Genomic DNA, 11,815 nt, shown 5'->3' on the forward strand with positions numbered 1-11,815 from the left:
TTTTTTTGTCAAAATCCAGCTTGGTTGAAACTCAAATATCGAGATCTTTGAAAAACGTACATGTTAGGATCGAATAAAAGGATTATCATATTTTTTACATTATCTATCGATTGTCAACTCTCAGCGATTCTTGTTTGATCTACGCAAAGATATCGACGATCATGGTTATTAATAAGGCGGCCATCAGATAGCTGATTCATCAGTTTCACTGACTGTGAGCCAATTGTACGAAACGTCTAAAACGTTTAACTTTGTTGTGGACAATATACAAGCATGGTGATATACATTTATCATCCAATGAAGCATTGAGACATATATTTTATTTCGTACCGTCCTTATATATGTGTATTTTGTTTGGGAAAGACAAGGGAATTCGTTCTGTGTTCTTCGTTCGCGCGCATGCGTGGCGTCACCAGGTCACGTGATGCGCCATTTTGGTTGTCATCCCCGTGGTTGAAATGTACCATAATTAACATGTTGCCATAATTGGGCAAGCTTGTATCTCATCGAAGAAATAACCGTTCTCTGAACAAATGAATCGGCTCTGTCTCCATACGCATCCAAAAGGTTACTCAAAAGGTTTCCTAATCATATTTCCTAACCCAACTACGTCTTTTGGCCATCGAATTAATATTTTAAATTATTGGTTATTTCATTGTATGCTTTACAATAGTAACCCAACAAAAATGCTAATAAGATGGCGCACGCGGTTGTTAAACTACGTCTACAAATAACTAGTTATTGGTACAAATACTCGATTGGTTTTATTATATTTATTTGATTTTCTATGATCCGGAATCATCATAGCTGCCACCTAGTTTTCACCACAAAACTCGGAAGCATGATGAACCCCACGGTTAGTTTTTGTGGTCAATGTTGGGCGAAGTGATGTTGCGTTTGCGATTTCCCTTGTTTTTCGTTCGTTCAAATTTTTGTAATAAACGTATTTCGGTTTAGTGTTAAGCATTTGTGTCCATCCTTTTGCAATTGTACAAGTTTGGTAATTACTATAGTTCTACCATGTTACCCTTTACTTGCTTTTTAAATTGCTTGTTTTTGTGTACAAGATTGTGGGTATGAACTGTCAGTAAGGATGGTTCTGTGTGGTCTGTGAGGAGAATTACCACGCTTTTTGACCCGTGCTTTGATTTTGACCCCATGTTCAACCAATCAATTTTGCCCCTTGTTTTTTTCGCCCCTTTCATTTTTTGTGCCTTGAATGTTAAAAGAAAGAAAATACGGAATACCTTGTTGCCCAATTTATTGTTTAATCCCACGAGTATATTTCGATTAAAACTAATTCGACTTGCAAACAAGCCCGTTGTGTTTTTATTTACCTTGTTCGAATAATTCCATGACAACGTGTTCAATTTACATTAGTACAGAGTAATTTGATACACTCATTATTTATTAACACAGCACTTCAATTCAAAAGGTATACACGAATATTTGGAAAAACTTGACGTTTAAACTTTAATCTTTGTGGCATAAATGGCGACAATGCATGAGGTGGCAACAGATAGGAAGCTTCTAAGCCGCGGCAAACTAATTTCCGACAGTTTAAACGAGTTGCCGCGAACAAGCCGATATGCGTTCGACTCGAAATCGCCTTCAAGACAAGGCTTGCATAGTCGAAGTGCCAGCTTTCCCCAACGATCAAGCAAGAGTCCTTTTTTTGTGCGCCACAATCCGCATCCGAAAAGAGTTATCCATCTTAAAGGCTTGCTAGATGTTCCTGTTTGTACGGTGATAGACAGCAACTCGCACGAAGATCCGGCAAGATTTTTGGTCAAAACTCCAGCTTTGCCCGCTGAAGGAACCGGTCGCGTAAGGGGACTACGAATGCCTTTAAATTCGACATCTTTTGTGACATGTAAGGAAAAAGCTGTACCGGGAATTGGCTTAGGTAAGGAACCTTTTATGTCTGTACTTTGTTTAAGGATTTTGTATTCGGTAAATAAATTTTATGGAGTCTTATTTGGTCGGGGTTTACGGATTTGCCTTTTGTGTTTGCAAAGCGTGACACAGTTGTTGTCATAGTTACGAGTTCACTTTTAGCTTCTAATACTCGAAATTTTTGTTTTGAAAGATATTTTTGTTTTTTGCCTAAGGTTTTCTTCTAGTCGGTAAAGAGCACATTCATATTAGTATTTGTCTTCACTGCATGCAATTTATTATTTACTGTATTAATGCGACCAGTTTAGTACGAATAACGGTAGTGGTTATATGTCTTACTTCGTATCGTATTTTAGTACCCATAACACAGACTTGGAGAGAGGAGCTTGCAAAGTTAACAGAAGCGGCAGGTTTAAGAAAACGCCATCCAACTATCAGCAAAACTGGACTACTACAGCCACCAAGTTCTCGGCAGAGTGAGAGGCCAATTGCATCAAGGGAAGCTGTGAATGGAGGTATCCCACCATCCAGAAATGGTAGGTCTGTCAGCAACAGTATCATTGCCAATATTACCATGATCTGATCATTGCTATCATGGTAATTACATTACCAACATTTTGCACTTGGTCATTTAAATCATTGTCCAGTAAATGTATGGTAGGCACCAACATTAAAACCAGCATTATATCATGGCTCAGTTCAAAAGTTCTTTCAATCCTATATTATACTCTTAGGTGATAAACCCAGGACTCCAGGGAACCATGAGATGCCACCAGCATCAAGACAGTGTTCACGACAAGCGTCTGAGAGGCCGCTGGAACACATAATGTCTGTCACAGATAACGAAGGATGGGTATGTTTCATTTCCCCAAAATACTTGCTTTTTTTAAGATTTTTGCAGTTACTGTAGGCCAAAAGGTGCTGCTGCAACAAATATATTAGTGGCCAAACTACTAAGTTACTCAGATCGCGGTTTATATTATCATATTATTGACGGCATCACAGTTGATGAGATGCCACTTGCCAATTTCTGTTTGCGCATTTTCATGGCAATTCCTGAATTGTAGGTGATGGAAACATTGTGTAATATTCTGCAAACAGATTCAATCACTGCTGTTCAATCCTGGCTTGTCAATGCTCCCAGTAGAGGTGGGTTCACTAACTTCATGTATTATGATGAGGCATGTTGAGTGAAAAATTGAACGTACTAGAGAGTTAAATAGTTCGCTTTACGTTTCAACTCCTTGTTGAATAATCGAGACCTGACTAGTTCTACTTAGACTCAGTACAAATCAGCTAGGGCTTTCGTAAGTTCAGCATTGAAAAACTATTTCAATTGCAGAAAAAGAACTCGTTCTCGATATGATTCGTGCCATATCAACGTCGGACTTTGAATTTCGTGAGGGCTACCAGCAAGCGGTGCGGTCGCCAATCTACGAAGATCAGTTGTTGCAACACGAAAGCACACTTGATATAGACGCCATTAAAGAGTATAACGAAAAACAAGGAAGAAAATCCAAGCAACTTCAAGACAAGGATAACATAGGAGAAACGCAGAAAACTTTTGCGGTTGAGGAATTGCAAAAACCGAGGTGCAAATACGCTAATTTTCGTTTGTATCTATCATTTATCAAATGCGATAGCTTCACCTTCAATATGTACCAACACTACCCGCTTTTATTGAGCCGGAGAAGATGCATATGGATCAATTAAATGTGATATAATACTACGAGTTTAGCCAATCACGAGCGAGTGACAGGCCAGCGAAACCTAGGCTAGGGATGGTGGTATAGCCATAGTTGAAATAAAATCCAAACCAGTCTTGCTAATTGCTATTGTGTTAATGTGGACCTAAAACTATTCCCTTTAAAAAGTCTGCCTAATTGACACAATAGGGTTTACGATTGTATAATTAAATTTCCACAATGAATCAAGTTTGTTAATAGTTCCAACTTTTCTAAAATATCTCGTTTGTCCGCAGACCCGCATCTCAAAATGGAGTGAAATCAAATTGGATTGCAAGTGAACTGAAACCCAGCTCTCCATTCAAACCTCGACCGGGAACCAGTGACGCTCAAATCGAAGGTAAAGTACTGGAGATATTAAAGTGTGTTGACAATTAGCCTTTTTCACTTGGGAAAAGGCCCGTCATTTGAGACGGGCTGACGACAACTATTTTCTGTTGTTTTAGAAATTCGCAGTAAACTCGAATCGCGATGTTCCCCTCGCGTGTTCTCTCATCAGAATCGCGTGCCGCCTTCCCGTCATTCAGCACGCGCCGCATCTCAGCAAAGTGTGTACGTTCCTCCGACCAACTCCCTCGACGCTGCTGCTCAAAGACCGCCTAGTCACCAGTCCATCAAGTCCCAACAGAGCGTTTTGAAAAGTATATTGGAATATAAGCCGGAAAAAGAATGATGTTGACTGTACATACATACGAGTGGATTTTCCTATCTTCGATGCGCATGTGCGTTGGCACATTGGGAAGTTTAAAAACTTCCACATTGAAGAAGTATCAGCCTCAGCCAGTTTTACACTTGCAATCCATCTTGAATTTTGGTGTGGTTTTTGGTGCTATTTTTCTCATGAGTGTGAATGAGAGTATTGAATGTTCGTTATTGACCATGGACATGGTAGATCGTTCACATACATTCAAAGGAGATGCACGCAAAATTTCAAGAGAATTAACGAGAGGATTTCCCCATTTTTTAAACCCAGTTTTTTACACTTTATCCAGTTATCTTTATAAAAATGTAATTGCATTAATTGAGCTTCCACACATGATTATTCAGTCAGAAATTAGTCGTGACTCGTGACTATAGTGAGTAATGTATATATAAAATCGTTTATTTAATCTTTTGAAATTGCGCGAATTGCAGAAGACATCTCCTTCACGTCGTCTGAGAATTCGTTTTCTAAACTGAGGATCAATCCTAAAAAAATAAAATAAAAAACCTGGAAACTACCGAGCGTAATTTAGTTTAGGTTTCTTTCAGTGTACGCTTTGTGCTGGATGAAAAAGGCCGACCTTACTAATCCTCTAGGAACAGAGAGTTTTGAAATTATTTGCATTATAATGTGATTTTCTTCTATAAAAACACTGGACCAAACTTGAACCAACCTAACTTTTACACTTGTCACTTTTGCATACCTGTGTTGGCTTGACTTGTTGCAACTATTGTCACAACTAGTGGAAGAAAATTAAACTGGACGACCTGAAATATAAATACGTTGTTCTATGTATTATATTTACTTGTATATATCTGAAATGGCAGTATGGAGTATGAAGGGGCAGGAAAAAATTGAAAAAAAACATATTGTCATTAACTATGTATGCCTGAAGGTAACATACTTGAAATGATGAAAATGAGCAAACAATAGTTTTATTCTTTGAAAGACCAAGTTTGCTTGCCTAGAATGAAGCATAAAAAATGTGTTAGACAGTGGTTTGAACTGACCAAAGTTCTGAAAAAAAGTTTTGTATTTGGAAATTGATTTTCATCTTTCCCAGTCAAACTGATGTCATATGAAAGCAACACAATCCTAGTATTTTAAACATAGTGTTGCTCTAATGAAAGTTGTCTTTACTTGTTCAGTTGCAGATGCAAAAGTTGCTAGAAAGCTTCCTCTTAAAACATTGTTTGGCACTTTGTCTTGGGTTGCTGGTGAGTAAAAGGATTTGAGAGAAATATTTATAATAGTGAGACGAATGAAGATTACAAGTTAGGAGAACAAGGTGGGGCAAACATACACATGACAAGATTCTGCAATTCTAAAGTAGTTTCTTTACCATCTGGTTACAGAGAGTGTTGATCAGAGAGGTAGATAAAAAATTTATCTATGTACCATTGAATTTTGGGAAATTGTTTCTGATTAGTAAATATATAATTACTAGGGATGTTGGAATCATCATGATGGGTATGGTGTGACCATACTACTTTAGTGAATGGTAATGACAATGGTAATAATTATTGTATTTACAATTTTACACCAGCAGTGGTACCTTTCACTATGGGCACACCGTCCTTGTCAGTGACTACAGCAGCCAAAAAATCTGAGTTCCTATAAATACAAACACCTATCTATAAACATGCCTGAGCATGACAAAACAACAGACTGTAACAAAGACAATGTTGGCATTGGAGAGTGCTCCTTCAACCATCCACTTATTTATTAATAAGATTCTAATATGACCTTGGCGTGGGGTCACTATATACATTTGACAGTCACATGACAACAAAGTAACAATCTAACAATTTCTTATATTAGGTCATTTATGGTCACAATGACTTCATAAAGAAAGCGTGATAACAACAGACTGTTTTATATTATAATATCGTACATGCAAATAATACATGCCAAAGATAAACACGGAAAATGTCGCATCAAAGCAGACAAAGCTAGTCTGAAAGACATAAAAAACTACCTCCTCAACAAGGCCTCAAAAAACGTTTTCAACCTCTAGAAACACGTAGAAACAAACAAAGAAGTAAATAAATAAAGCGTAATATGTAAGAAAATAGATATTTTATACTTCTCCAACCTCAGACATAATTTTGACTTGAATCTTGATCTATTTTCTAAGTCATTGATCCACTTAGTTAAGGCTTACATGAAATACGGTCATGAATAATACTATGTTGCTGTGCAAATTTATGCAAACGTTGGGCTCACTGCTCAGAATAATCATTCGTAACGTAATATTGTCAGGGAAATCAGCAGGAAAAACAACACGTGGGGGAATCACCGATGTTTCGCTAGAAAATTGTCGAAAAAATCATTTAAAATATTGTTCGAGGGCAGCGAAGGGTGGTGAGTAGTTTATATCGATGCAGAGCTCGTCCGAGAAGTCAAAATTTGGCTCCGATCGCTCGCCGATGTCGGAAAAACATGATCAAAGTCCTCGTAGGTCAGGCAACAGCAACGAGAGAGAAACTGAACGAAGAGGATGGCAGACTACATTTGACGTTTATGTGGGCAGAATCCCGTCAGATTGGACGAAGGTTTGTACTCTTGTATGCTGAATGTTTTGATCTGTTGCTTTGTGTTCATGTGGTGGTATGATTACTTAATAATGTTGAGTATGTAATGGTAATGTTCCCAAAATTAGGCCAATGGCCAAATTATACTCCAATGGGATGGGACGTCTATTTCAATAAGACTTCCCCCCCGGCCCCCCATCACTGATAACCTGTTATTCCAAATTTGTTCAATGCTCTCTACCACATGCCAAGAATGGACCCTTGGCATAGACTTGTTCTGCAAACCAACAAGATTCCAACCACTAATTCTTTCTTCCAAATATCTTCAGTTTTGCACAGGAGAGTGCTCTAAACCAAACATGACCCTTATAAGTTATAACCCAACCCAGAGTTTTGTATTTTTATACTTCAACCCTAGCCCATGAAACTGAAGGTGTTATGGCCTGTGTCATTTCAGTGGTAGCGGAAACATTAATGGTGACTTTTTAACAATTCCAATCCAGCTTGATTGAAAAACGAAACTTAGTAGTCGACTGATTTTAGTTAGATGTTAAAAACACAATATCAAAGTGATTTGATATTTAGTGATCAAAAAATGTTGCCAAAAAATCCTTTGATCAACATGCAGAATTTTCTGATTGAGTGATCTTTGGATTCAGACATAACTTGTCCAATTCTTGTCCAATCCCAGCACCATAGGCAGGTATAGTCATTAGGAGATAGACCATGTATTGATTGACTGTTACTTTTTTGGTGGAACTATGACTATACAGTTTACAGGTCAATTGTTAGATATCTGATGATTGACTCCAGGGAACTAATGACTTGGGGTTTTTTCTAGGAGAAACTAATGGAAATTTTTCAACCCTTCGGTGAAATTAAATCAGTAGATTTAAGGAATAGCCCAGAGAATTTAAACAGACTACAGTTTGCGTGAGTAAAAATTTTTTGCTGGTCAATTTTTATGCTTTAAATTGTCCAGGTCTATTTGCAATGGTTCACTTCCTTACCTTCAATTACTATATTGGTCTAATACCCTTGTTGCAAATATGATGTTGTACAAATATATGTCTAAAGCATATTTTAAAATTTTTTTGTTGTCATAGTTTTGTAAGATATCCACAAGAGGAGATGGCAAAATGTGCAGTTGATGCCTTGGCTCATAATCCTGTTGAAAATGTTAGCTTGCAGGTATTGTTGGCAAATTAAATCAATCAATATTGTGCATAATACTTTGTAGAATCTTGTCTTATTCTATGATAGTACATATTTGCTACAATTGTAATACTTAATGGTACTTCCCAATTTTTGGTTTGCTGTAAACAAAGAACTATTGGTTACTATTTCGTGTCTCTTGTTAAGCATCATTTTATTTCAGATAAATATTGCTCAAAGAAACAGATACAAACAAGAAAGGTACAAAATATATTATGTTATTTTGTAATAAATATTAAATAGTGATGGTGTGGTTTGTCTCCATGAAATACCAGAGAGTGCATTAAAATACACATAACTTTGATTACCTTTGTAGCTTCAAAGCTTCATAAAAATCTATGCTCTTTCTAGGCAAGGCAGGTCAGACTTTGGTCAGCCTCGAGGCAAAATGTATTCTGAACACAAGCGAGTGAATGATTCAGATTGCAGACGACCTCGGACAAGGCCGTTTGGTAGTGGTGAAACTTCAGATTATGGAGGTGGTTATGGAAACTCATCACATCCTCAAAAGAAGGAATGGAGTTCTGACCGACAGAGAAGTCGTGAGGTCAGATAACATGGTGCTATGATTAATGATTCCAGCTATAGCTGAACATTACAACTTGAAAAAGCAATCTTATTTAATCGATCTAGGAACAGGAAAAAGTGATTTTAGTCACAGAAGTCGATTCACCAGTCAGATTTTGGGGTCAGATTGCCAAGCCAACCGTTGCACATAATTTGTCAACTGCAAGTGATGAACTACAGTTTTATTGCCCCACAGGCCTGAAGGTTGCTGACATCAACTCCCTTCAGAAGAATAAGGTTTGATTATTTCTAGTTAGTGATTAACAGTTACACAATTCCTAGGTGGAGTTTTTCACTGTTGATACTTGATAAAGTGTTATTCTGGGTTGTGCCAAACTGCAGAAAATTTAATGGTTTTATAAAGTTATATCCACTAGTTTTTGGATTATGATAACTTTTTTTATATATTTGTGTAGATTTATGGTGGAATGTACCCTGTTGATAATCTTTGGTATAGATGTTCGGTTATCAAGTTTCTTTCACAGGGGATGGTAAGTTAAAAATGTTTTAGTATTATGTCTCTTAAATTGACCCATGTGCATACTCTTAGTAGACTGGAGTGATAAAAACATCACCTTTACTAGATCTCTGAAAAGAAATTTTTTGAACTGGTAGTTTGTTAAATTGAATACAAGTGTCATGTTTGAGCTTTTTTGTCTATTTTATTATCAGTTTAGATCCAAGGAAAATTAAATTAGCTTCAACTTCTATTGTAAATTATGACAGTGTTTGAAACCGTTTTGGTATGAAAACGAATGTGAAAAAAATGAACATAAAAATTATACTTAAGAATTTATCCGGTTTAGATAGCCAATTTAGTTTGAGTCTTTGAGATAACAATGAAATACACTGTAGTATAGAAGTATAAATTGCTTTTACTGAAGACCCAAGGGGCATCGCATCCAGTCTGAATTGTCATTAGGTTCGAAAACTCACTGTCATTAGGTTTGAAGAAAGAACTAATTCTGCCCGACAAACTTTTTGTTTTAAGGTAACTGTGAGGTACATTGATTTTGGCAACACAGAAACAATTAAAAAGGAAACCTTAGTTGAGTTGCCACCCTCATTGGCTGACGTCCGACCATTTGCACAACTTTATCATCTCGCAGACTGTGCTGTGTCCAGTGATCCCGAGGCAAACGAGATGACATACGCATTGGTAAGACATGTAATACAATAATCGGTTTACACGCTAAACTTAAAAGGCCCTCAACTTAATTTTGGACTGCAGAACTCTGGACTGGTTCCAACTACGAACAAAATGCAACACTACACTTATTATACTATACTATAGAAAGACTGAAAGAGTTTGAGTCTTTGAGTTAAAAAAACTGCGCAAAGTTTGCTTACGGCTAATATTGTAAAACGTAAAAATTATAATACTGTGTCTGTAAAGGCCTTTTTACACTTGCAATTTCTGCTGCGACTTTATGTACGATTTTCTTCTTTCAATCGATGTTAACGAGTGAATTAGTTACTGATGTTTAAATAAGAGTTCTCATACATCAGAACATTCGTAACTAACTACTCGTTCACATCTATCAAAAGAAAAAAATCGCACATAAAATCGCAGCAAAAGTGTTAACGTAAAATTCCTTAACTTTGTCTACATTTGTCTATTTTGAGCTCGAGGATTTTTCCCGCTCATAAATACATAAACTATAGTGAATTTTGCCGTGCCATATTTTCACATTCTACCACTTTTTCCAAGCCCTGTTTGACACGCGTTGTTTATTGTTTTATCAATATTCCTGTATTTAGGGAATTGAGCAATTGAAAAATCTTATCATTGGGCAACTTGTGAGTGTCAAATTTATTTCGGAAAACACGCATGGTGAGTTGTATGGTTGATGTAGTTGAACAACTTAATATATTTGTTGTTATTTTTTCATCCAGTGTTACTACAGAGTACAGAAAGCGGTTGTATAAAACTCTTTAACTACATTTTGCATATATAGTTAAATTCTAGTTTTGTTTTTCTGTAATTCTGTTCTTTGTAATTCTGTCCTTAACTACAGTTAAAAATTAACTAGTCTTATAGTTATACAACTGGCCGCAGAACAAAAAATTCTATAACGTACTAACTGATACTGTATTTTATAACTTCAACTTGAGATTATGTGGATTTAAATCCATGAAATAAACAGTAACACGCATGCAAATTAAACTCATTGACCAATTTGTATTGGTGAAATCTTCAACTTCCCCGAAATAATGCTTTGCAGTAATAACGGTTTTGTTTTGATGCACGTCGATTTGAAATCTCTATTTCCCGGATTGCAAAGGTCAAACTGAAAATTGAGTTGTATATTTTCCAGGAGGGGTGAATGTTCTGGTCTCTTATCCGGGGAAGGCGGGAAAAAGTATTAATGAAATCATGAGGGATCGGGGGTGCGTTCAGGACATGTATAAGGTAAGAAATGATACACGTGTTGGCAATGATGTTTTGCACAGAGCGTACGGGTAAACAGGGAGGGGGGGGGGCTAAAATTCACTTATCTCCCCAAGTTTTGTTTAAAGTGATATTTCTCCACGGCTGAAACAATAGGGGCTAAAAGTCCCTTTTCCTACTTTAGATAACTGTCTGCCTTTTCGTTTTCTTCCGATCTGTTGGAAGCAACTTCGTTACAAATATATTTCATTAGAAATCATATCAACACATTCGTTACAAATCATATTAACAAAATATAAACGAAAATAAGTTAAACAAATTAGTATAATAGCGTCAAAATTAAGAAAGCATATATCAGTCATAGGCTTAGTAACAAAATTAATTAAGTGTTTTTCAATTAAAAATATTTTGTCAGAGTTGGGAGTAAGGCATCCAACACGGCAGTGTGAAATGAATATTCAGCTTTTTAAATGGTTCGTATTATTTAAAATGTTTAAACAACCTTAAGCTGGTAAAGTCTTGTAACCTGTTTAGCGGTCAGGGCTTTTTTGAACAATATCACTTCGTCCATGTAGCCATTAAAATACACGTCTTTCATCTCTCCACTCCCGTTACGCGCTCTCGTTTTCGTGTGTCCCATCACAACCTGGGAATTTTTGCTGAGAATGTTGCCATAGCAACTCGAATCGGTCAGCTTAAGGTGGCTGTTGTGGTAAAACGAGATCGTCGAACCGTCGTAGGTCATCACAAAGTGATGCCAATG

At 36.7% G+C, this 11,815-nt stretch overlaps 3 protein-coding genes across 3 annotated transcripts; 2 read left to right on the top strand and 1 right to left on the bottom strand.

The window, feature by feature from the left end:
- The first annotated feature begins 1,415 nt into the window (after positions 1-1,415).
- Positions 1,416-4,598, top strand: LOC114537789. Its single transcript, XM_028558880.1, has 7 exons — positions 1,416-1,906; positions 2,253-2,432; positions 2,631-2,749; positions 2,964-3,045; positions 3,239-3,488; positions 3,878-3,981; positions 4,088-4,598. The coding sequence occupies exons 1-7, from the start codon at positions 1,492-1,494 to the stop codon at positions 4,312-4,314; spliced, it is 1,377 nt and encodes a 458-aa protein (XP_028414681.1). The 5' UTR covers positions 1,416-1,491; the 3' UTR covers positions 4,315-4,598.
- Positions 4,599-4,633: 35 nt separating this feature from the next.
- On the bottom strand, positions 4,634-6,508 carry LOC114537790 (ragulator complex protein LAMTOR3-A-like). Its single transcript, XM_028558881.1, has 7 exons — positions 6,440-6,508; positions 6,323-6,357; positions 5,900-5,958; positions 5,485-5,558; positions 5,249-5,308; positions 5,048-5,111; positions 4,634-4,829 (listed from the first exon to the last, which is right to left on the bottom strand). The coding sequence occupies exons 1-7, from the start codon at positions 6,446-6,448 to the stop codon at positions 4,747-4,749; spliced, it is 384 nt and encodes a 127-aa protein (XP_028414682.1). The 5' UTR covers positions 6,449-6,508; the 3' UTR covers positions 4,634-4,746.
- Positions 6,509-6,607: 99 nt separating this feature from the next.
- Positions 6,608-11,073, top strand: LOC114537782 (the record flags this gene model as incomplete). Its single annotated transcript, XM_028558876.1, has 10 exons — positions 6,608-6,899; positions 7,720-7,811; positions 7,985-8,069; positions 8,257-8,294; positions 8,445-8,640; positions 8,727-8,897; positions 9,077-9,151; positions 9,652-9,819; positions 10,422-10,494; positions 10,979-11,073. Coding segments are annotated over exons 1-10 (1,167 nt in total), but the record flags the coding sequence as incomplete, so codon positions are not given.
- Between the last annotated feature and the right edge of the window lie 742 nt (positions 11,074-11,815).

The sequence above is a fragment of the Dendronephthya gigantea genome, unplaced genomic scaffold (genome assembly GCF_004324835.1).
Source record: "Dendronephthya gigantea isolate DGI-Jeju-01 unplaced genomic scaffold, DenGig_1.0 000164F, whole genome shotgun sequence".
NCBI lineage: Eukaryota > Metazoa > Cnidaria > Anthozoa > Malacalcyonacea > Nephtheidae > Dendronephthya > Dendronephthya gigantea.